Below are 21,521 nucleotides of genomic sequence, written 5' to 3' on the forward strand. Positions count from 1 at the left end.
ACATTTTGTATTTGATGTGTCTTCAGTGTGCCTTTTGTTTTATTTTTCATGACATCAACTTTTTTTGTTCAATGTTAAATTAAATCTAACATTGATTAAATTAGGTTAAATGCTTTTGCTGCGATGATTACATTAGTAGGCACTTGATGAGATTATCCCTTTACTGCTGATGTCAATTGAATCACTTGTTCAAGGTGCTAACTATCAGACTAAGCACACTCATCCCTTGGTATTATGGGGCATTGGCTCCAAGAGCCCCAGAGGAAACCAAAATCCATGCATCCTCAAGTCCCATAAAATCTTATCATATTTGCATGTAATCTACTCACATCCTCTGATATACTTATTTAATTTTTTTTTTTTTTTAAATAGAGACAGTGTCTTACCATGTTGTTCAAGCTGGTCTCCAACTCCTAGGCTCAGGTGATCCTCCTGCCTGGGCCTACCAAAGTGCTAGGATTACAGCCTGGCCAAAACTAGGGTCCATATACCTTTTTTCTTTGGTGGTTTTTTTTTTTTTTCCCCCGAGGCAGTCTTGCTATGTCACCCATGCTGGAGTGCAGTGGCACAATCTCACTGCAGCATCAAGCTCCTCAACCTCCTGGGTTCAAGCTATCCTCCCACCTCAGCCTCCCGAGTAGCTGGGACTATAGGGTCACACCACCACACCCAGCTAATTTTTGTATGTTTTGCAGAGATGGGGTTTTGCCATGTTGCCTAGGCTGGTCTCAAACTCGTGAGCTCAAGCCATCTGCCCACCTCAGCCTCCCAAAGTGCTGGGATTACTGGCCTGAGCCACCATGGTTGGCCATAGAGCTTTTTTTATCCCCTGACTTCCTGTCCATGTCATTACGTTTTCTTTTTTCACTCAGAACCATGATTTCCTGACTGTAATGATCTGTGAACATTTTTCCCCTTACAATAAATATAATACATACTCACCAGATAAAAATGTAAATACTGACGAGCAAAAATTGTAACTGACATTTCCGGGGCTCTTGTGGGTTAGGGACTTTATACTAACTCATTGAAGACTGACAGTAGCCTGAGAGAAGGTAGGGTTTGGGTTATCCTCATTTTGCCGGTGAGGAAAATGAAGCTTGAAGTTAGACTAACTTAGAGTCTTAAGCTAATAAATGGCAGAGTTGGTTTTCAAACCAGAAATAACTTGTTTATAGTATCCTTCCAAAGCCTTTTCTTTACACAAATATATATAAGAATGGGATCATATTGTGACCATCTTTCCATGTCAATAAATGGACTTCAACAGCATTCTTTTTAATCCAGTGTCCTTTTGTTTCCTCTTCTCCCGGCCTTGTCCCCAGGATCGACGAGAACGTGCTAGGAGCCCAGCTGGACGTTGAGGCCGCCCATTCAGAGATCCTCAAGTACTTCCAGTCAGTCACCTCCAACCGGTGGCTCATGGTCAAAATCTTCCTCATCCTCATTGTCTTCTTCATCATCTTTGTGGTCTTCCTTGCTTGAACCCTCTCTACTATGAGGCACTCTGTGGGGGTTTGGGACCTTCCTGGGAAGGCAAGTGGCCAGTGCTGCCACTGAGCCTGTGCAGGGTACTTGGGAGAAAGGCCCTGTTTCCCTGGAACTGCTAAGAATGGCCACTGCCCCTGATCCCCCACCCCTTGCCTCTGGCCACCCTGTTTTCCCCCACCACCCTCAGGCCTATGAAACACACAGGGTTCTAGATTTGAACTCCACTGTGAAGTGACTGGAAGGGAGCAGAGGCCAGCTGGGGGCCAGTGGGGGAGGTTGTTTCCACTAGGAGATTTTTATAAACCCTCTCCAGCCTCTCCCAAAGGAAGTGTTGGCAGCAAAGGGAGATGATGCCCTTATCCACCTTCCTGTGAGTGAAGAGAGGAAGCAGCCCCAGGGACCAATTTTCCCAATTGACCTCTTTCTTCCTCTTTCACCATGTGAGGCAGGGAGCCCTGAGCCCTTCAGCTGCCTGCACAACCCCCGACATTGGCTGCTGGTGACTCTCAATCTGCCAAATGTGCTGCAGCCCGTTTTCTCCCAATTACAGCAAGACTGTCAGCCTCACTAGCCATGTCATCATTTCTGGGTGGGAGCGTCGAAGGGCGTAGGCAGCGAGTGGAGAGAGCCCACTGCCCAGTACCAGAACTGAAAGGGTTGGGCTAATGGCTCTGCCAGGTATCACTGCTGACGCAGGCTGTTTTGGGCTCTGACACACAGCTGCCTCTAGGCAGGGGAGAACCAAGTGTTGCAACACTTCATTAGCGTGGAAACTTCCTTTCACACAGGGGAGCAGGATCCCAGAGGGGGTCCCTGATTGGTGGCAACTTCCAGAACTATCTCAAGCAGTGTTTGGACCTGTTTCATCTGTATCCTCCAACTATTTGGCCGTAATTCTTCCTTGAGCTAAGCGAGGCGGAAGCTCTGCCTGCTGCCAGGAATGGAAGGTGAAGAATTTGTTCCCAACTCCAGTTGAGGCTTTTGATTCCCTCCAAGCACTTCACCAAATCAAAGCCAGTCACAGAGAATGGAGGAGACACCTGCCCAGAATACCCACCGTCCAGGGAGATTAATGTGCTTTGTTCTTCCTGACCGAGACTCACAACCACATTCTGAGGTCACTCGAGTGCCTGTCTCATACATTCCAAAGGAAGTTGAAGCTATAGAGACAACAATCAATCAGGGGCTGGTGGTGGTGCTTTTGGGGGTCTAGGAGAGCCCAATGCCCTGATATTTTAAAATGTCCTCCTCCTTGGCATCTCCAGCAAGTTGCCACTGCTGGTGAGCTTCACTGTCTGCCCCGTTGACACGATGGGTTTCTAGTAGGGGACGCCATTGATGGAAGGTCTGTGAAGACAATGCTCGCCTAACCCCTGACAGATGTCGTCTCATTTGACTCAGCAACTCAGGGCGGGGTGGGGGAAATTCATAAAACAGAAATTCATTTATTTCACAAATATATGTTGAGTTTTTAGTATGTGCCAGGCATAGTACCTGCCGAGTCAAGCCCTCGAGGAAAAAAAGCCATTAATTAGTCAGCGTTCGAGCTCACATTCTAATTCTCAACTTCGTGATTTGTTAATCCATCTTATAGGCGAAGAAAGCGAGGCATAGACAAGGAGCCGAGCTGAAACACTGGCTAGATTCCGGTAGGGGTCTGAGCCATCACTCCCACCTGGAGGCGCGGTCTCCATTCCTCTGAAGCCCTTTGTGCGGCCCCCTTCCTCGCTGAGTTCTGGGCTGCAGCGGCAGCACTCTGCTCTAGCACTAACTCTGAAGCTGCCAGGGCAGCGTCAGCGGACAGATGAAAAGGTGCGGGGACATGCTGGCTGCCAGCCCGGGTTCCGTAAGCTCAGGCCTTGGGCGGGGCGTGGAGGGCCAGGCACCGCCCCTCGCGCGACGGCCTTAAGTGTGCGCATGCGCAGGGGGGTGGTGCTTTCTCCGGGCGGCGGCACCGCCCACAGCCTGGGACGTCAGCGACGCGCGACGTGCTTTGCTGTATATAAATGCGGTGGCGCCCGGCGTAGGGGCACTTCGCTCCTGAGCGCTTGGGAGTTCGGTCGTTTGCCGGCGTAGCGGCCAGTGCCTGAGCCCTCTCTTGCTCTTCGCTGTGGCATGGCGGACGAGGGGAAGTCGTACAGCGGTAAGTGCTGGTCTTCGGGTCGGGAACCGGCTATCTGGGGCGCGGGTGGGCGGCGCCGGCCTAGGCCTCAGCCCCCGGGGCGTGAGGCCGCTAGGGGCCCGGCGTCCGCGGGGAGCGGCGCGCGGGGGCCGGGCACTCGAGGTGGACACCCGAGTTGTTGACTCCTGGATTCCTGCTGGAATCCTGGTGTTGGGGGACCTGCGGCTCGGAGCGGATGGCTCGGGGGTAGGGTGACGGGATTCCTTTGAACTTTGTGGGTGGTTGATGCCTGTCAGTTCGGTTTGGCGGCCTGACTCTTCCTTTAATGTGAGTTAGTGCCCTGCTCGTCGGCTGCCCTGGTGCCCTATTTTTTACTGCGTCCAGTCGGTCTTGAACCCTCGGGCCTGGGCTTTGGCTTAATATTCGAGACTTACACATCAAGTGGATGTTCTAGTCTGAACACTACACTGGGTGTTAGTTCTCTGTAGTAGTTAGGAGTGCGTGGTGGAGGTTGAAACCGTGAATTTAAAACTCTCGTTTTCCACCCCCTTAATGTGGAATAACAACAGTATTTCTTAAGAGTGTGTGTGGGGAGGGGAAATGAGATCATTCCTCCTATCAAGTGCCTGAAGCATAGTGGCCGGCACTGGAGAAAGTTCTCAGTGAATGTTAGCTGCGTCTTCTATGTTCTTTTTCCCTAGGGTCATTTGTTGAGATTCATTGTTTACAGAGTGCTCGGTATTAGGCAGACCTCTTTTGGGAGTTAGGGACCTTTTTTAAGACGCCAGTCCTACACAGCATGAATCAGAAGGTCATCTTCCTGGAGAGCATTCCAGGTTCCCTGGTTAAGCACCCTAGCCTGGCACTGCCACTAGAGCCTGAGTCTAGAATTTGTCTCCTGAGTTAAAGGACATTTCTGGCCATGGAAACGAAGAGCTCCTCACAAAACTTGAAAGTGGCAATTTGAGAACAAGGGAATTTTTAGAGGATCCTTAGACTGGTCATATTTGTAACTGGCATCTGTACTGTATAGACAAAGTACTGAGTGGCAGATTTCAGGTGGCTTTCAGAGGTCTGATTTGTGTTCATTTACACTTTTGGGTCTCACGTTTCTACATCCTGCTTCTCTCTAATTCCAGTTTCTACTTCGTTTTTCAAAAGCCCTACACAGTTTTCCAGTAACTTTTCCCTGATGCTGCCCTCCCACAGAGAGGGTTCTTTCCTGTGGATAGGCAGCGGAGTTTGCATGGAGATGGCCTCTGTAGTTAGTATGTATCTCTTCCAATAGTTCATTCAGCGTACTAGAAATTATGATTGCCACACCAAGCCGGACCAGTTACTTACTTCTAATCTGTGTTCCTGTTTCTAACTCTAGAACACGATGATGAACGCGTTAATTTCCCTCAAAGAAAGAAGAAAGGCCGGGGTCCCTTCCGGTGGAAATATGGTGAAGGAAACCGTAGGTCTGGAAGAGGCGGTTCTGGTATTCGGTCTTCCCGCCTTGAGGAAGATGATGGAGATGTGGCAATGAGTGACGCTCAGGATGGTCCCCGAGTACGATAGTGAGTGACCAGTTGGTCTGGTTTGAATTTAGTGGCTCATGAGATTATATGGCCCTTTTACTGTCCATGTCATTTCCTTTCCCACCTGTTACAATCTTAGTTGTAGTCCCACTAACAGTGCAGGAAGGTCTTTGAGAAGACTTTCCTAGCATTTATGCTCATTTTATTCTCTGCTTACCCACAGCAACCCCTATACCACCCGACCTAACCGTCGGGGTGATGCTTGGCATGATCGAGATCGCATTCATGTTACTGTGCGGAGAGACAGAGCTCCTCCAGAGAGAGGAGGGGCTGGCACCAGCCAGGATGGGACCTCAAAGAACTGGTTCAAGATTACAGTGAGTACTTTGAGAAAGTAGATGGTACAGTAGAGATAGGAGGCCACGCTGAGAGTGGAGATGTTTAATTTTATTCCACATAAATTATTCTTTTTTTTTTTTTTTTTTTAAATGGAGTCTTGCTCTGTCACCCAGGCTGGAGTACAGTGGCGTGATCTCGGCTCACTGCAACCTCCGCCTCCCGGGTTCAAGCTATTCTTCTGCCTCAGCCTCCCGAGTAGCTGGGACTACAGACACCCACCACCACGCCCAGCTAATTTTTGTATTTTTAGTAGAGACGGGGTTTCACTGTATTGGCCAGGCTGGCCTCGAACTCCTGACCTCATGACCTTCCCGCCTTGGCCCCCCAAAGTGCTGGGATTATAGGCATGAGCCACTGCACCCGGCCCAAAAATTATTCTTGTCAGCTGATTACTCCACAGTCAAGTATCTATGTTTTCTCCTAGGAATCAGTATCTTCCAACACCTTAGAGCAGGTTCAGAGAAGGGGTGGAAGAGAAATATGAAAATTGTGGTTGGGGGAGGGAGTAATTCCTCTGGATGTCTTCATTTGGCTCAGGCTGAGTGTGGGGCTTGGAGTCCCTGGAGTTCTCTGAGGGGCAGGCAAGGTATAAATAATATCTTGGAACCTTTAGAATAAATAAAATTGATTTTTTTTTTGAGGGATTATAAGTGTAAATGGGCTGGGTACAGTGGGTCATGCCTGTAATCCCAGCACTTTGAGAGGCCGAGGTGGAGGATCACTTGAGGCTGGGAGTTCAAGACCAGTCTGGGAAATACAGCAAGACCCCTTCTCTACAGAAAATTTTAAAATTAGCCGGGCATGGTAGTACATGCCTGTAGTCCTAGCTACTCCAGAAAGCTGAGACAGGAGGATCGCTTGAGCCTAGGAGATGAAGGCTGCAGTGAGCTATGATCGCACCACTGCACTCCAGCCTGAGTGACAGAGTGAGGCCCTGTTACTAGGAAAAAATAGGAAGTGTAAGTAGACAGAATGGAGTTAGTTAAAGAATCTATGTGTATCTCAAGTAGAAAACCTAGTACTGGTCCTTTCTTTAGATAGTCTTTTAAAGTTTGGTAGAAGGTATAAAAGGCATCGTATTGGGTCTGCTATTCAGCCTTATCATTCCCTTCTTTTCTCTTTCTCTCATTTCTAGATTCCTTATGGCAGAAAGTATGACAAGGCATGGCTCCTGAGCATGATTCAGAGCAAGTGCAGTGTGCCCTTCACCCCTATTGAGGTAAGAGAAGGCCTGAGTGGCTGGCTGGCCAGGCACCAGGGATGGCGAAGGGGCAAGCTGGACTCCCAGTGTAATGCCCCTCCCCAAGGGCTCTGGACTCCCAGTGTAATGCTTCTGTTTCCTCTTGCAGTTTCACTATGAGAATACACGGGCCCAGTTCTTCGTTGAAGACGCCAGTACTGCCTCTGCATTGAAGGCTGTCAACTATAAGATTTTGGATCGGGAGAACCGAAGGGTATGTTTAAAGGGCCTGGCTTGGCTGGAGGTGGAGGTTGGTGTTCAGAGCAGGGACTGGGTCTTGGTCTTGCGGCTTAGGCTTCCCTAGAGTTTTCTCTGCCCTTTGTGTCTTCTCTCCAGATATCTATCATCATCAACCCTTCTGCTCCACCCCACACTATACTGAATGAACTGAAGCCAGAACAAGTAGAACAGCTAAAGGTGAGGCAGGCTCAAATTAGATGTTTCCAACCCAGTCTTACCACTTCTCACACCCTCACCCCACACACACAAACCCAGTGACCACTAAACCCTTCTTTTTCCTCTGTAGCTGATCATGAGCAAACGATATGATGGCTCCCAACAAGCCCTTGACCTCAAGGGCCTCCGTTCAGACCCAGGTATGGTTGACAGCAGTAGTTCTCAGATAGGTGGTGACAAGGTGGGATCTGTCAGGGAGGGAAAGTTTGAGGATGTTTTACTGCTAATGCTGGCATGGGCAAACCCTCTCAGTCTTCCCTTTCCTTCCCTTCTGCTTCCTGAAGATTTGGTGTCCCAGAACATTGACGTTGTCCTGAATCGCAGAAGCTGTATGGCAGCTACCCTGAGGATCATTGAAGAGAACATCCCTGAGGTAAGGCCTTTGGCCCAGTATTAGGCATGAGGAAGCAGGGTGCGTTAGATGGGAAGTGGCTGGAGGGCAGATTTGTCTCTGATCCACTTGGTGGTGGTGGTGCTTCTTCTAAACTCTTTTCTCCTTACAGCTATTGTCCTTGAACTTGAGCAACAACAGGCTATACAGGCTGGATGACATGTCTAGCATTGTTCAGAAGGTGCCCAACCTGAAGATCCTAAACCTTTCTGGAAATGAAGTGAGAATTGATAGCTCAGCTATATTTTTGAAGGGGTGGGTAGAGGGTGTAGAGAGTTTGTCCGGTGATGGCAAGAGGCAAGAGAGAGAACTCAGGCCAGATGTGCTGGTTTGCGACTGTAATCCTAACACTTTGGGGGGCCAAGGCAGGAGGATCACTTAAGGCTAGGAGTTTGCACGCCTCTAGTCCAAGCTGCTCCGGGGGCTGAGGTGGGAGGATTGCTTGAGCTCAGGAGTTCAAGGCTGCAGTGAGTTATGATTGTGCCGTTGCATTCTAGCCTAAGCAACCTGTTTCAAAAAATTTTTTTTAATTTAAAAAATAAATTAGTCGAGCATGATGTTACATGCCTATAGTCCTAGCTACCCAGGAGTCTGAGGTGGGAGGATCTCTTGAGTCCAGGAGTTTGAGGCTGCAGTGAACTATGATCATGCCACGGCACTGAACTTGGGTGACAGAGTGAGACCCTGTCCCCCCCAAAAAAAAAGAAAAAAATTTTTAAAAGATTAAAAAATATCTCAGAGCTAAGTGTAGGGACTGGGAGTATGGGGAGCCAGCTGGCTGTCTTCACCAGGGTCTCCTCCCTTTTTTCCTTCCACCCTTTGCAGTTGAAGTCTGAGCGGGAATTGGACAAGATAAAGGGGCTGAAGCTAGAAGAGCTCTGGCTCGATGGAAACTCCCTTTGTGACACCTTCCGAGACCAGTCCACCTACATCAGGTCAGTTGTAGCCTGTGTCTCCCCTCCTGGGGACCTTCACCCCCTGGGAGGCTGAGCTAATGCATCCTGACCAGGGCCCGTCTGCGGAGATGTGCAGCCCTGAGCTGGAACCACCTGTCCTTTGGGAGGATCGCGTGCTCCCCACTTTGGTCTGTCTATGTCTTCCAGCTTTGTCCTGAGATCTTCTCTCTTCTCTTCTGACCTGACTGTCTGTTTGCTGGATCTGTGGCCTTTCTCTTTCTTCCTGAACACAACCTTTTCTAGAATCTCCCTACCCTGTTGTTCCAGGAAAGGCATCTCCCCTTTCTACTGTAACCAGAGGGTATCTTGTACGTACCCTATAGATGGGGTTGCCTTGTGCCAAGAGCCTGGTGTCCATAGGTTGAGGAAGCCCTCCCCACCTGGGACTTCCTACTGAGATGGGCCTTCCCTCCTTTGTACTGTGATGGCCCCTCTTGCCCTTGCGCCAAGAGGGACCGTTTGCTCAGGATCCACTTGCCCAGGGCTGTTGCTGTGCATGCTGAGGTTGAGGCCTCCTAGGGGCTGGTGGCATGCAATCTGTCTCTCTTGCCCAGTGCTATGAGCTGGGCTCTCCTTGAAGAAGAAACCTGGGTTCCCCAAGATGTGACCAGAGCTGGGGCCCCGCCAGAAGGCGAGGGAATCCCAAGGCAGGTGCTGGGCGTGGAGGCCACGGGGGCATAGGCTACCAAGGAGACAGAGAACTGACCCTCTAGGGGGCGCTGCCTCTCCCTCACTCACACACTGCACATCACCCTGTTTGGCCCCGGTGGATGGCTGGTTAGCCAGAGACGGGTAAGATTCCTCAGGGAAGGAACAACCTAAGACAGGCACAGTCGCAGAGGGGCCATCAGGAGAGAACTTGGGGGCAACAGAGGTGGGGCATGGACCCTCACCCCCACAATCCTGCAGGGGCCTGAACCCTCACACCTTATGAGGGAGTCTCCTGCCCCCATGGCTGCTTTGCTTCCCACGCCCAGCTCAGATCGGGACCCAGGTAGCAGACAGAGACCTGGCCAGCAGCAAGTGCCCACTCACCACAGCGAGGATTTGTTTCTTGTTTCTACCTTGGACCACAGGGATGGGGCAGCTGAAAGAAAGGGCTGTGTCAGGGTGTCTTTCTCCCTTTTCTCCCTCATTTTTCTAGATGCTTTTTTGCCTGTAGTTCTTTCCCTTTTTCTCTGCTTTCTCTTTCCTTTTTCTCTCTGTCTCCTATACCTCCCCATCTCTCCCTTGCCCCTGCCCCATCTTGCCTTTTTCTCTTTTTCCTCCTTTTCCTTTCCTTTCTTATTCCTTTGCCTCTCCTATTCCTGAGCCCCACCTGCTCATCTCCCTGCCCCAACATCCTGTGCCATCCCTGTGGTGTGTTTGGGTCTTGGCCAAGGCCAGACCTGGCAGAACTGATGGATACCTGGTGAGGCAGCGGAGCCCCTGGGCTCCCACCCCATTCCCTCCTCCCGGGGCTGCACAGGTGAGTAGGTGGAAGGTAAGGGGGGCAGGGAGGGGAAAGAGGTCCTGGGCTTAAAGCCTGGGCTTGGAGTACTGCTCCTTGACACTCAGGGTCAGGCAGAGAGAAAAGAGACAACCTTCAAGGCAGTACATGTCTGGGTGCCCCGGGTCAGGTGGGGAGTGGGGGCCATTTTTCCCTGAGCACAGGCTGGGAGGGAGTGGAGGGATGAGCAGGATGGGATGGGCTGTCCCTCGGGTTTGGTATATTTGCTCCTAGAGCAGCCCAGGAGGCACGGTGGCTCTGAAGCATCACTCACTTCTGTCCCGTTCTTGACAGCGCCATTCGCGAACGATTTCCCAAGTTACTACGCCTGGTAAGTCCATAATTTTTTCATTCTAACAAGCACAGTATCTCTCACTCACAAGGATTCCTGGATAGTTTTCTTCTTCTTTTTCTTTTTTTTTTTTTATTTGAGACGGAGTTTCACTCTTGTCGCCCAGGCTGGAGTGCAACGGCATGATTTCAGCTCACCGCAACCTCTGCCTCCCAGGTTCAAGCAATTCTCCTGCCTCAGCCTCCTGAGCCCAAGTAGCTGGGATTACAGGCATGTGCTACCACACCTGGCTAATTTTTGTATTTTTAGTAGAGACAGGGTTTCACCATGTTGGCCAGGCTGGCCTCGAATTCCTGACCTCAGGTGATCCACCCACCTCGGCCTCCCAAAGTGCTGAGATTACAGGCCTGAGCCACTTGCGCCAGGCCCTTTTGCAATGGTGCAATCGTGACTCACTGCAACCTCTGCCTCCTGGGTTCAAGCGATTCTCCTGCCTCAGCCTCCCGAATAGCTGGGATTACAGGCGTGTGCCACAACGCCCGGCTAATTTCTTTGTGTATTTTTAGTAGAGATGGGGGTTTCACCATGTTGGCCAGGATGGTCTTGAACTCCTGACCTCAACTAATCCATCCACCTTGGCCTCCCAATGTGCTGGGATTATAGGCGTGAGCCACTGCGCCCAGCTTGGATTCCTGGATACTTTTCATGATGCTTTTACACTTTACTTCTGACCCTTCTCTCTTAGTTCTTCAGTCTACTTATGCATCCAGCCTTTTTCTCTCTGGTTTAAACTGTCAACTTTCTTTTTTGTTGGTTTTGTTTTTTGAGACAGGGTCTGGCTCTGTCATCCAGGCTGGAGTGCAGTGGCGCAATCATAGCTTACTGCAACCTTCGCCTGCCAGGCTCAAGTGATCCCCCCACTTCAGCCTCCCAAGTAGCTGGGACTGCAGGCACGCACCACCACGCCCAGCTAATTTTTGTATTTTTTTTGGTAGAGATGGGTTTTGCCATGTTGTCCAGCCAGGCTGGTCTCAAACTCCTGGGCTCAAGCCATCTGCCTGCCTCGGCCTCCCAAAGTTCTGGGATCACAGGTGTGAGCCACTGTGCCCAGTCTACACTGTCAACTTTTACTTCCTTTCCACAGGATGGCCATGAGCTACCCCCACCAATTGCCTTTGATGTTGAAGCCCCCACGACGTTACCGCCCTGCAAGGTAGGAAGCATGGATAGAGTAAGAACTTGTGTGTGGGGAGAATACTGCTTCCATGTTCGTAATACCTGTTTCATTTCAGGGAAGCTATTTTGGAACAGAAAACTTGAAGAGTCTGGTCTTGCACTTCCTGCAACAGTAAGTATCCCAGAGTGCCCCCTCCCCACCCCGAGGTTGAGGGGGAATGGTGGGCAGACCCAGGCACACATCAATCTTTTGTTTTGTTTTGTTTTGTTTTGTTTTTTGGGACAGTGTCTCACTCTGTCACCCAGGCTGGAGTGCAATGGTGTGATCTTGGCTTACTGCAACCTCTGCCTCCCAGGGTTCAAGTAATTCTCCTGCCTCAGCGTCCCCAGTAGCTGGGACTACAGGTGTGTGCCACCGCACCTGGCTAATTTTTGTATTTTTCATAGAGATGGGGTTTCACTATGTTGGCCAGGCTGGTCTCCAACTCCTGACCTCATGATCCACCTGCCTCTTCCTCCCAAAGTGTTGGGATTAGAGGCGTGAGCCACCACACCCAGCCATTTTTTTTGTATTTTTAGTAGAGACAGGGTTTCGCCATGTTGCCCAGGCTGGTCTCGAACTCCTGGGCTCAAGCTATTCACCCACCTCAGCCTCCCAAAGTGCTGGGATTACAGGCATGAGCTTCCATGCCCGGCCACAACTCACTCTTGGGAGCTACTGGGTCCTTTTATGGCTGTAGACCACAGAGCCCATACTTTCTCTTTTGTTTTTCCCATAGGTACTATGCAATTTACGACTCTGGAGACCGGCAAGGGCTCCTGGATGCCTACCATGATGGGGCCTGCTGTTCCCTGAGCATTCCTTTCATTCCTCAGAACCCTGCCCGGTTAGTATCACATCCCAGAATCTGCCCGGGACCACTGGGTTTCCCAGCAGATACAGGGCAGCACCTGCTGGCAGCACTGCTCTGAACACCATGTCCATTCCTTTTATTTCCCCAGAAGCAGCTTGGCCGAGTATTTCAAGGATAGCAGAAATGTGAAGAAGCTTAAAGACCCTAGTAAGTGTGTGATATGAACAAAATATGATGGGAAAAGGGCATGGGAAGGAATCAGTCATAGAACTCAGGAGTGTGTGGCAGCACCACTGAGCTTTTTCCTCTACCCACAGCCTTGCGGTTCCGGCTGCTGAAGCACACGCGTCTCAACGTTGTTGCCTTCCTCAATGAGTTGCCCAAAACCCAGCACGACGTCAATTCCTTTGTGGTAGACATAAGCGCCCAGACAGTAAGCTCCTGCTTGTGCCTGACAGAAGTCTAGAATTGGGGTGGGGGTGGCATTTAATAGGCAAGGGGGGGCACTCAGGCCCTGAGAAGTGTACATTGTACCTGATGCTGCTTCTCTTTCAGAGCACACTGCTGTGTTTTTCTGTCAATGGAGTCTTCAAGGAAGGTAAGAATCTTTAGAGTCCTGAGTTTTTAGCATGGTCCCACCCCCAGCTGGAATTTTCCTCAGCACTCTTAGCTTCCCATCTACTTTCTCTCCCATTTTCTTTTTGAGCTCCTTCTCCCATTCTGACCCCAAGCCATCTTAGCTTGGCCTACCTCTCCACCTGTCCTGTCTGGATATGGGAAAAGCCTGGGGATTAGGAGGACTTTGGAGTCAGGCAGTTCTTAGTTTCCATCCTAGTTTTGGTTGTGCGGGGCTGTGGACAAGTAACATTACCTCCAAGACAGATTCATTATTTGTAAGATGGCGTAAGTAATAGCCATCTCATAGTGGTGCTGTAGGAAGTAAACTGAAGTGACTTACAAAGTGCTTGGCCTGGGGCCTGGCATACAGATGCTATCAGTGGATTAGTAGTTATTACTTTTTTTTGAGACAGAGTTACACTCTGTCACCAGGCTGGAGTGCAGTGGCACAATCTTGGCTCACTGCAACCTCCGCCTCCTGGGTTCAAGTGGTTCTCCTGCCCCAGCCTCCCGAGTAGCTGGGACTACAGGTGTGCACCACCACGCCCAGCTAATTTTTGTATTTTTAGTAGAGAAGGGGTTTCGCCACGTTGGACAGGATGGTCTCGATCTCTTGACCTCGTGATCTGCCCACCTCAGCCTCCCAAAGTGCTGGGATTATATGCATGAGACACCGTGCCCAGCCGTAGTTATTACTATTGTCCTTTCTGACCTGACCCTTCACCCCACCTCTGCTTCCCTTACACCCTTATATATTTAATCATCCCTCTCTGACCTGCTAGGATTCTTTGTATCAACGAAGACCATGATTCAAGAAGCTGTTTGTAAACATAAAGCACTAGTTGACCCTAAGGTGTCGTTGCTGTTCTCATTGCAGTGGACGGAAAGTCCCGGGATTCTTTGCGAGCCTTCACCCGGACGTTCATTGCTGTTCCTGCTAGCAATTCAGGGTAAGTATTCTGCTTTTCACATTGGATACCAGTCCTAATCCATGGCCAACAGCGTGGTAACTGGAGGGTAGAGTCAGTCTTTGGGGTGATTTCAGAAAGGCAACAGGAAATCAGAGAAAGCTAACATAGTAGTTAAGAGCCAGTTAATAGCTTGGCTCTGGAATTGTACCGTCTGGGTTTTCATCCTGGCTCCACCACTTCTAGCAAGTAGGCTGCTGCCTCATCTGAAAATTCATGTAACAATATTCACTTCCTAAGTTTGTTGTGAGGATGAATTAAAAAAAAGCTAAAGTCCATGGGTTGAGAGAACTCTAGTGTGTTTGGTGGTAGATAATCCTTCCAAATATTGATTCCATGGGAGGGGATAAATGATAAAAGGTGACAATAGCTAAGAGTGGGAGGGGGACCTTGTGGATATTGAAAGAATCAGAGAATAGGAACGATGTTGGGAGGATGACGTTATCTATCTGTCTAACTTTTTAAGTGCTCTTTGTCCTCAAGGCTATGTATTGTAAACGACGAGCTATTTGTGCGGAATGCCAGTTCTGAAGAGATCCAAAGAGCCTTTGCTATGCCTGCACCCACGCCTTCCTCCAGCCCAGTGCCCACCCTCTCTCCAGAGCAGCAGGAAATGTTGCAAGCATTCTCTACCCAGTCTGGCATGAACCTCGAGTGGTCCCAGAAGTGAGTGCTGGGCATGTGTAGGATGGGGGTGAATTGAAGTAGGGCTAGTAGTAAATAATGAGAGCTCCTGACAGTTTTTTTTTTTAGAGGCAAGTTCTTGCTCTGTCATCCAGGCTGGAGTGTAGTGGTGATCATAACTCACTGTAGCCTCTAACTCCTGGGCACAAGCTATCCTCCCACCTCAGCCTCCAGAGTAGCTGGGCCTATAGCCATGTGCCACCTTTTATTTATTTTATTTATTTATTTTTTTTTGAGGTGGAGTCTTGCTCTGTTGCCCAGGCTGGAGTGCAGTGGTGCGATCTTGGCTCATTGTAACTTCTGCCTCCCGGGTTCAAGCAATTCTTCCATCTCAGCCTCCCGAGTAGCTAGGATTACAGGCGCACGCCACCATGCCTGGCTAATTTTTGTATTTTTTTTTTTTTTTTAGTAGAGACGGGGTTTCACCATGTTGGCCAGGCTGGTCTCGAACTCCTAACCTTGTGATCTGCCTACCTCGGCCTCCCAAAATGCTGGGATCACAGGTGTGAGGCACTGCACCCAGCCAAATTTTTATTTGCTTGCTTGTTTGTTTTGAGACAGGGTCTCACTCTGATGCCCAGGCTGAAGTACAGTGGTGTGATCACAGTTCACTGCAGCCTCAACTGCTAGGGCTCAGGTGATTCTCCCACCTCAGCCACTGAGTAGCTGGGACTACAGGCATAGGCCACAGCACCCGGCTAATTTTTTTATATTTCTTTGCAGAGATGGGGTTTCGCCATGTTGCCCACCTAGGCCTCCCAAAGTGCTGCAGTTATAGGTGTGAGTTACCGTGCCTGGGCTCCTGAAATTTTAAAAGACAAAACTTTTGGCTGCTTAAAAAAACCTAATAGTTGGCCGGGCAAAGTGGCTCACACCTGTAATCCCAGCACTTTGAGAGGCTGAGGCGGCCAGATCACGAGGTCAAGAGATCAAGACCATCCTGGACAACATGGTGAAATCTCATCTCTACTAAAAGTACAAAACTTAGCGGGGCTTGGCGGTCCACGCCTGTAGTCCCAACTACTTGGGAGGCTGAGGCAGGAGAATTGCTTGAACCTGGGAGGCAGAGGTTGCAGTGAGCCAAGATCACGCCACTGCACTCCAGCCTGGTGACAGAGCAAGACTCGGTCTCAAAAAAAAAAAAAAAAAAAACAGAAAAATACAAACCTGATAGTCTATAAAAAATTTGCCTGTGCATAAATTACCATAAAAAACTTTAAAGGTAAAATGGAAATTCCTTTTCATATACTGTTCTGCAACTTAGTTTCTTCATTTATACTATGAACATCTTTCCCTACCACTGTAAAAACTATCTTGGGCTTCTTGACAGCTATTTCATATTCCTTAGCTTTGAGAAGCCATTGGTAGAACATTTGGACTTTTACTAATTTCTCATTTGTATAAATAGTGCAAGGATGTATAAGAATGTACATATTTGTTGGCAAACTTGCGTGCTTTTATGGAGTGGACTTTCAAGTGGGATTTAGGAGTCAGAGTTCTTACAGAGCTGCCTGTTCTTCCACTCCAGGTGCCTTCAGGACAACAACTGGGACTACACCAGATCTGCCCAGGCCTTCACTCATCTCAAGGTAAGGTCTGGAAATACAGTGGCAAAAAGACTAGGATCTCTGGGCCTCCAGGAGGTCAGGTTAGCTGGGGTTGCTGAGTGGGGAGGGTAGGCCTGCCTCTACTGACCTTCATTTTTCTCCAGGCCAAGGGCGAGATCCCCGAAGTGGCATTCATGAAGTGATCGTAGTCATGCCTCAGAAGCAGCCCCCCTGTAAATAGTCCTTGGATATTACCGTCTGGTTGTCGTCTGTCATCTCCTCCTGTCTGGCCCGAGGCCGCCCCGTGACTGTGACCCAGGGAGGGAGGGCTGCCTGATCCCTCTCCTCGCCTGCCTTCTGGAAGACTTCAGAAGATTGAGCCTCACTGGTGCCAGGAAGCCAAAGCTTACTTTGTAGAACTGACACTAAACTACCCGAAGGACTTAGGTGCTTTGTGTACTTAACCCCAGGACCTCCTTACTTTTTAATAAAAACAGTGATGTTGTATTTCGTGTTCTGCGTGTTGGATTGGTTGTCTCCTCCCGGCCCTGAGCGAGGGGGGCGGGCCCTCTAGCGGGGGCGCCCAGGGAGGGCGGAAGGCGGCTCTGCGGCAGGAAGCCCCACCCCGGAAGTTGGCTGGCAATGGCGGCGCCTTGGAGGCGATGGCCCGCGGGGCTGCTAGCCGTGATGCGGCCCCTGCCCACCTGCCGGCCCCTGCAAGGCGCGACGCTGCAACGGGATGTGTTGCTCTTTGAGCATGATCGAGGCCGCTTCTTCACCATCCTCGGGCTGTTCTGCGCGGGCCAGGGCGTCTTCTGGGCCTCCATGGCTGTGGCAGCCGTGTCCCGGCCCCCGGTCCCGGTGCAGCCTCTGGATGCGGAGGTCCCAAATCGTGGCCCCTTCGACCTGCGCTCCGCGCTCTGGCGCTACGGTCTGGCCGTCGGCTGCGGCGCCATCGGTAAGACGTGGGTTGGCTTCCCACTATGACAACGTGGGGTCGCGGGACACGACCTTCCCTATACAGGCAGGGAGAGTCAGGGACTCCCTATCCAAGAGTGGCGGGCGGGCTTTACTCCACAGAAATGCGAAACACTGGCCGGGCGCGGTGGCTCACATGCTGGGAGGCCGGAGGCGGGCGGATCAGTAGGTCAGGACATCCAGACCATCCTGGCTAACACCGTGAAACCCTGTCTCTACTAAAAATACAAAAAATTAGCTGGGCGTGGTGGCAAGCGCCTGTAGTCCCAGCTACTCGGGAGGCTGAGGCAGGAGAATCAATTGAACTTGGGAGGCGGAGGTTGCAGTGAGCCGAGATGACGCCACTGCACTCCAGCCTGGGCGACCGAGCGAGACCCCAGTCTCAAAAAAAAAAAAAAAAATGCGAAACACTGATGTCTCCGAGCGCTGTGCCCTGTCATAGCCTAGGCTGAGGGCTGCCCTTCACTCTGCGACCTTGAGCAAGGTCCTTAAAGCTCTTCATCTTCCCATTAAAATGGAAACGGACATCTATTAAGGTTGTTGGGATGAATAACAGGGTTCTTGGGTATAACAGGAGCTCAGTACTGCACTCCAGCCTGGGCAAGAGTGAGACTCAGTCTCAAAAAAAAAAAAAGCGCTCAGTAAATACTACTTTTATCCCACAAATTTCTTATTCAGAGGGCACTGGAAAGGTCAGTACTTAGATGTCCAGTAAAAACCCCTCACCCCAGTCTCTGCCCTTCCTGCAGGAGCCGTCGTACTCGGTGCTGGTCTTCTCTTCTCTCTCCGGTCTGTGCGCTCAGTGGTGCTTCGAGCTGGAGGGCAGCAGGTGACCCTCACCACTCATGCCCCCTTTGGCTTGGGGGCCCATTTCACAGTTCCTTTGAAGCAGGTATCTTGCATGGCCCACCGGGGTGAAGTCCCTGCCATGCTACCTCTGAAAGTCAAAGGCCGACGCTTCTATTTCCTCTTGGACAAAACCGGACACTTCCCTAACACAAAACTCTTTGACAATACTGTGGGTGCCTACCGGAGCTTGTGAAGAAATGACCTCAAGTCACTCACCTCTCCAAGAGGAGGATAAAAACTGAACCTTGGGGAGCCAGGTGTGTTGGTTCACACCTGTTGTAATCCCAGCAATTTGGGAGAGTGAGGCAGGAGCACTGCTCGAGCCCAGGCTGGGCAACACAGCGAGACCTTGTCTCTATTTACAAAAAAAAAAAAAAAAAAAGCGCCAATCTTAGAATGGAGTAACAACCAGGGTCACACAAGGTGGTCAAGATTCATTAACAAATAAAGGAGCAGTCATCCCTAGGGCAGCTGCCTGACAGTACCTCTAAGTTTCAATCCATGTCTGCTTAGCCTTCACTCCTTCCTCCTATCTAGTTGTACTTTAACATCAAAAACTCACTACTAAGATGAAGACAGTAATATAATATTTTGGTACAAAAACAGCTGTAGGAAGAGGTGGAGGGGGGGCCTGTCATCTGTCATTACGTTCCCCCACCACCCCCCGCCGAAAGGAAAACTAAGACTCCCAACATAAACAGGGCCTTGTGGGGGAAAGAGGATTACAGGCACTTGGGCATGGAGTCTTCGGCTGCAGGAAGCACTCTGGTTATTCTTCAGGAATGGGAAAGGCGTGACCCAACGAGAGCATCTGTCTCAGAGCTCCACTCAGGGTCACCCCTCTCCAGAGGCCGGTATGGGGTGGCTTCAGACTTCCACTGCACGACCTGGAGCACCAAGACCACACACCACAATACCAAATTCACCCAAGAAGAGGTCTGTGGGAGACAGGGACAGGATTGTCAAGAGTGGGACCATTTCAAATCCAGTCCTTCCCACCCACACACCACTCTTAACTGCTGAATTTTAAGCTGACAATCCCTTCAGCTCCTCTCACTGGTGAGCCAAGCTCACAATACACTGGTGAGCACCCACACAGCTACAGATACTTATGTGAATCTTTCCTTCTATCCTTGGGTCTCACTTCAGCATTGTGTAGGTTGGAGTAAAACTGCAGAGCAGTTCCAGGGGGTGTCCATGGAATTTTCTGGGCTTCAGAACAGCTGTGAGGTCAAAGAGACAGTTGTGAGAAAGCAGGATAGTTTATATCCGAGGCACACCTGTGCCCAGTGCCCTGTGAGCTGAGAGCAACTGATGGGGATAAAAGGAAATTATAGGACCCCGCTGCAGAGGGAAGGTAGTCAGCCCCAGCCAGGCTTCCCTCCCTCTCCCATTACCTAATTGTAGTGTTCAAGGAGATGATGGAGTTGCAGAGAGACCTGGTGCCAAATCGAAGGATACAGGCAGACACCAAGACCAGGAAGATGGCTATAGCTGAGATGGCCAGTGCAATGCACAGCCCTATAGCACCTCTGAGAGTAAGAGAACAAGCCTTGTGGTGGAGGCGAGGCTCATCCTACCTCAGCCCCTGGCCCTCAGGGTTAGGCAGTCACCTGTGGGAGTCCTCGATGCAGCTGCTGTAGATCCAGAAGAGCAGAAGCAGGAGGCAGTAGAGGGCCAAGAGGCCAGAGGCCCCAGCTACAAAGTAGCACAGGGATGGTGCTGAGGGACGGGATAAGGCCAGGGAGGAGCCATTCAGGGTGGCCACACCATACAGGGGACATCTACCACTGAAGGAGCCCTGTGGAGAGAAGCTGCTGAGTCCTAGATTTCAGGTTAATGCCTCTAGATACAGTCTCTTGGTAGGGTGTTAATGATAACCTAGGAATGGTCCTGCATTCCAGGAAGTTATTTGTGCACCATCAATTCCTATTTCTGGGACAGGGATATTGATGAAGAGGGCCTGCTGGGTAATCAAACCTGCAGTGGCCAGAAGGATCAGAAAATAGGCAATGAATATAGAATACAATGAGCTTCAGAGAAGCCTCAGAAGTTCTGGTCTCTGTGCAGAAACCTTACAGTAAACCCAGGCCTTGTATATCCTTCAACAAATAACTATCTGTGAGGTGCTTTTTTTTTTTTAGCTGGAGTCTCCCTCTGTTGCCCAGGCTGTAGTGCAGTGGTGCCATCTCAGCTCACTGCACGCTCTGCCTCCTGGGTTCACACCATTCTCCTGCCTCAGCCTCCTGAGTAGCTGGGACTACAGGCACCCGCCACCACGCCCAGCTAATTTGTATTTTTAGTAGAGACGGGGTTTCACCGTGTTGGCCAGGATGGTCTTGATCTCCTGACCTCATGATCCGCCTGCTTCGGCCTCCCAAAGTGCTGGGATTACAGGCGTGAGCCACCGTACCCGGCCAGTGGTTTTTTGTTTTTTTTTTTTGAGATGGAGTTTCCCTCGTCACCCTGGCTGGAGTGCAGTGGCACGATCTCGGCCCACTGCAACCTCCACCTCCCAGGTTCAAGCGATTCTCCTGCCTCAGCCTCCGAAGTAGCTGGGATTACAGGCATGAGCCACCACACCCGGCTAATTTTTGTATTTTTAGTAGAGACAGAGTTTTGCCATGTTGGCCAGGCTGGTCTCGAACTCCTGACCTCAAGTGATCCGCCTGCCTCGGCCTCCCAAAGTGCTGGGATTACAGGCGTGAGTCACCGCGCCCGGCGGATCTCTGAGGTTTTCTCATGGTATAAAATAGGCACACTAGTGCCTACTTTATAGGCATTAAATGAACCCATGTTTACTAACCAGATTACCTGGCTGGGGTAAACGATGTAAATTATTGGTTTCTACCTTTACGTCAGCGTTTTCTACATCTCATTTAATACACTGTGCTACAATCATGTGGCAGCTTGATCATCTCCACTACACTACGCTTTATTTCTCGACAAAGCTCAGCACAAATGGCTTCTGATTTAACGGATGGACGCAGGTTCTGCACCGACTTCTGTTTCAGAACCACAGTAAGGCTGTGCAGCAGGAGCCACGAAACCCGACTCCACCTAGTGCTTTAAGACGCTACTGACCCGTCCCTTTGGCGAGGGGACAACTTCGAAGTATGACCTGGCCAGGAGAAGCCACAAAGCGCGATTAGCCTCGCTGCATTTCAGGTACAGGCCGGCGCCAGCCGTGCCTCACCAGGTCCACCGGCTCCGAGCAGCAGCAAGCCCGGTCGGAAAGCGACAGTGGCCTCGCCATGTCAAGACCGGCCAGCTCCCCCGCCTACCTGACCCCGCCCCGCAGCCGCACCTGGGTCCGAGTCAGCGCCGCGGCCGCCACGGCCCCGCACAGGAAAGCGGCAGCAAAGAGCGCAAGCTCGACGCGCTGCAGCCAGCGCAGCGCCATGGCGCCCTGACCACTAGGAAGCGCCGCTGCAGCAGCAACCCGCCCAAAGCCCACCTTATCCGGCGCGACCCACGAAGGTGGAGAC

At 50.7% G+C, this 21,521-nt stretch overlaps 4 protein-coding genes across 8 annotated transcripts in view; 3 read left to right on the forward strand and 1 right to left on the reverse strand.

Moving 5' to 3' along the window:
* The window catches only part of STX5 (syntaxin 5), a 25,062-nt gene extending 23,004 nt beyond the window's left edge, over positions 1–2,058 (forward strand). For both annotated transcript variants that reach the window (XM_054440405.1, XM_054440404.1), the window contains exon 11: positions 1,326–2,058. In XM_054440405.1, coding sequence (XP_054296380.1) covers positions 1,326–1,485 — 160 coding nt within the window. In that variant the 3' untranslated portion in view covers positions 1,486–2,058. The remainder of the gene's footprint in view (positions 1–1,325) is intronic.
* Positions 1,551–16,713, forward strand: NXF1 (nuclear RNA export factor 1). 3 transcript variants are annotated; one of them, XM_063671761.1, is made up of 23 exons: positions 1,551–2,438; positions 3,086–3,303; positions 4,823–4,881; positions 4,989–5,175; positions 5,360–5,513; positions 6,671–6,754; positions 6,885–6,989; positions 7,112–7,192; positions 7,302–7,371; positions 7,516–7,604; positions 7,735–7,842; positions 8,448–8,557; positions 10,362–10,398; positions 11,504–11,572; positions 11,652–11,707; positions 12,315–12,422; positions 12,538–12,596; positions 12,707–12,822; positions 12,945–12,987; positions 13,885–13,957; positions 14,459–14,641; positions 16,188–16,248; positions 16,371–16,713. In XM_063671761.1, exons 2-23 carry the CDS (start codon positions 3,296–3,298, stop codon positions 16,407–16,409), a joined length of 1,899 nt encoding a protein of 632 aa, XP_063527831.1. In that variant the 5' UTR covers positions 1,551–2,438; positions 3,086–3,295; the 3' UTR covers positions 16,410–16,713. The 3 variants fall into 3 exon arrangements, with proteins under 3 accessions (XP_063527831.1, XP_054296375.1, XP_054296376.1); XM_054440400.2 differs by lacking the exon at positions 4,823–4,881 and having other exon boundaries at positions 1,941–2,772; positions 3,086–3,634; XM_054440401.2 differs by lacking the exons at positions 1,551–2,438; positions 3,086–3,303 and having other exon boundaries at positions 3,733–4,881.
* Positions 16,714–16,780: 67 nt separating this feature from the next.
* On the forward strand, positions 16,781–18,517 carry TMEM223 (transmembrane protein 223). Its single transcript, XM_054440412.2, has 2 exons — positions 16,781–17,164; positions 17,934–18,517. Exons 1-2 carry the CDS (start codon positions 16,849–16,851, stop codon positions 18,224–18,226), a joined length of 609 nt encoding a protein of 202 aa, XP_054296387.1. The 5' UTR covers positions 16,781–16,848; the 3' UTR covers positions 18,227–18,517.
* An 81-nt stretch (positions 18,518–18,598) lies between these two features.
* On the reverse strand, positions 18,599–21,515 carry TMEM179B (transmembrane protein 179B). Of its 2 annotated transcripts, XM_054440411.2 has the most exons (5): positions 21,341–21,515; positions 19,647–19,834; positions 19,431–19,565; positions 19,178–19,256; positions 18,599–18,971 (listed from the first exon to the last, which is right to left on the reverse strand). In XM_054440411.2, exons 1-5 carry the CDS (start codon positions 21,434–21,436, stop codon positions 18,810–18,812), a joined length of 660 nt encoding a protein of 219 aa, XP_054296386.1. In that variant the 5' UTR covers positions 21,437–21,515; the 3' UTR covers positions 18,599–18,809. The 2 variants fall into 2 exon arrangements, with proteins under 2 accessions (XP_054296386.1, XP_063527834.1); XM_063671764.1 differs by lacking the exon at positions 19,431–19,565 and having other exon boundaries at positions 21,341–21,498.
* Positions 21,516–21,521: the final 6 nt, after the last annotated feature.

This window comes from Pongo pygmaeus, chromosome 9 (genome assembly GCF_028885625.2).
Source record: "Pongo pygmaeus isolate AG05252 chromosome 9, NHGRI_mPonPyg2-v2.0_pri, whole genome shotgun sequence".
NCBI classification, from domain to species: Eukaryota; Metazoa; Chordata; class Mammalia; order Primates; family Hominidae; genus Pongo; species Pongo pygmaeus.

Bases quoted from the DNA above. Each gene is read 5' to 3' on its own strand.
- NXF1 (XM_054440401.2), top strand. From the start codon at position 4,806: ATGCTGCCCTCCCACAGAGAGGGTTCTTTCCTGTGGATAGGCAGCGGA. The intron at 4,882-4,988 runs GTATGTATCTCT...TTCTAACTCTAG, and splicing joins GGAGATGGCCTCTGTAGTTA to AACACGATGATGAACGCGTT. The intron at 7,605-7,734 runs GTAAGGCCTTTG...TTCTCCTTACAG, and splicing joins TTGAAGAGAACATCCCTGAG to CTATTGTCCTTGAACTTGAG.
- TMEM223 (XM_054440412.2), top strand. From the start codon at position 16,849: ATGGCGGCGCCTTGGAGGCGATGGCCCGCGGGGCTGCTAGCCGTGATG. The intron at 17,165-17,933 runs GTAAGACGTGGG...CCCTTCCTGCAG, and splicing joins CGTCGGCTGCGGCGCCATCG to GAGCCGTCGTACTCGGTGCT.
- TMEM179B (XM_054440411.2), bottom strand. From the start codon at position 21,436: ATGGCGCTGCGCTGGCTGCAGCGCGTCGAGCTTGCGCTCTTTGCTGCC. The intron at 19,566-19,646 runs GTGACTGCCTAA...TCTTACTCTCAG, and splicing joins TGCATCGAGGACTCCCACAG to AGGTGCTATAGGGCTGTGCA. The intron at 19,257-19,430 runs GTAATGGGAGAG...TTGACCTCACAG, and splicing joins TCCTTGAACACTACAATTAG to CTGTTCTGAAGCCCAGAAAA.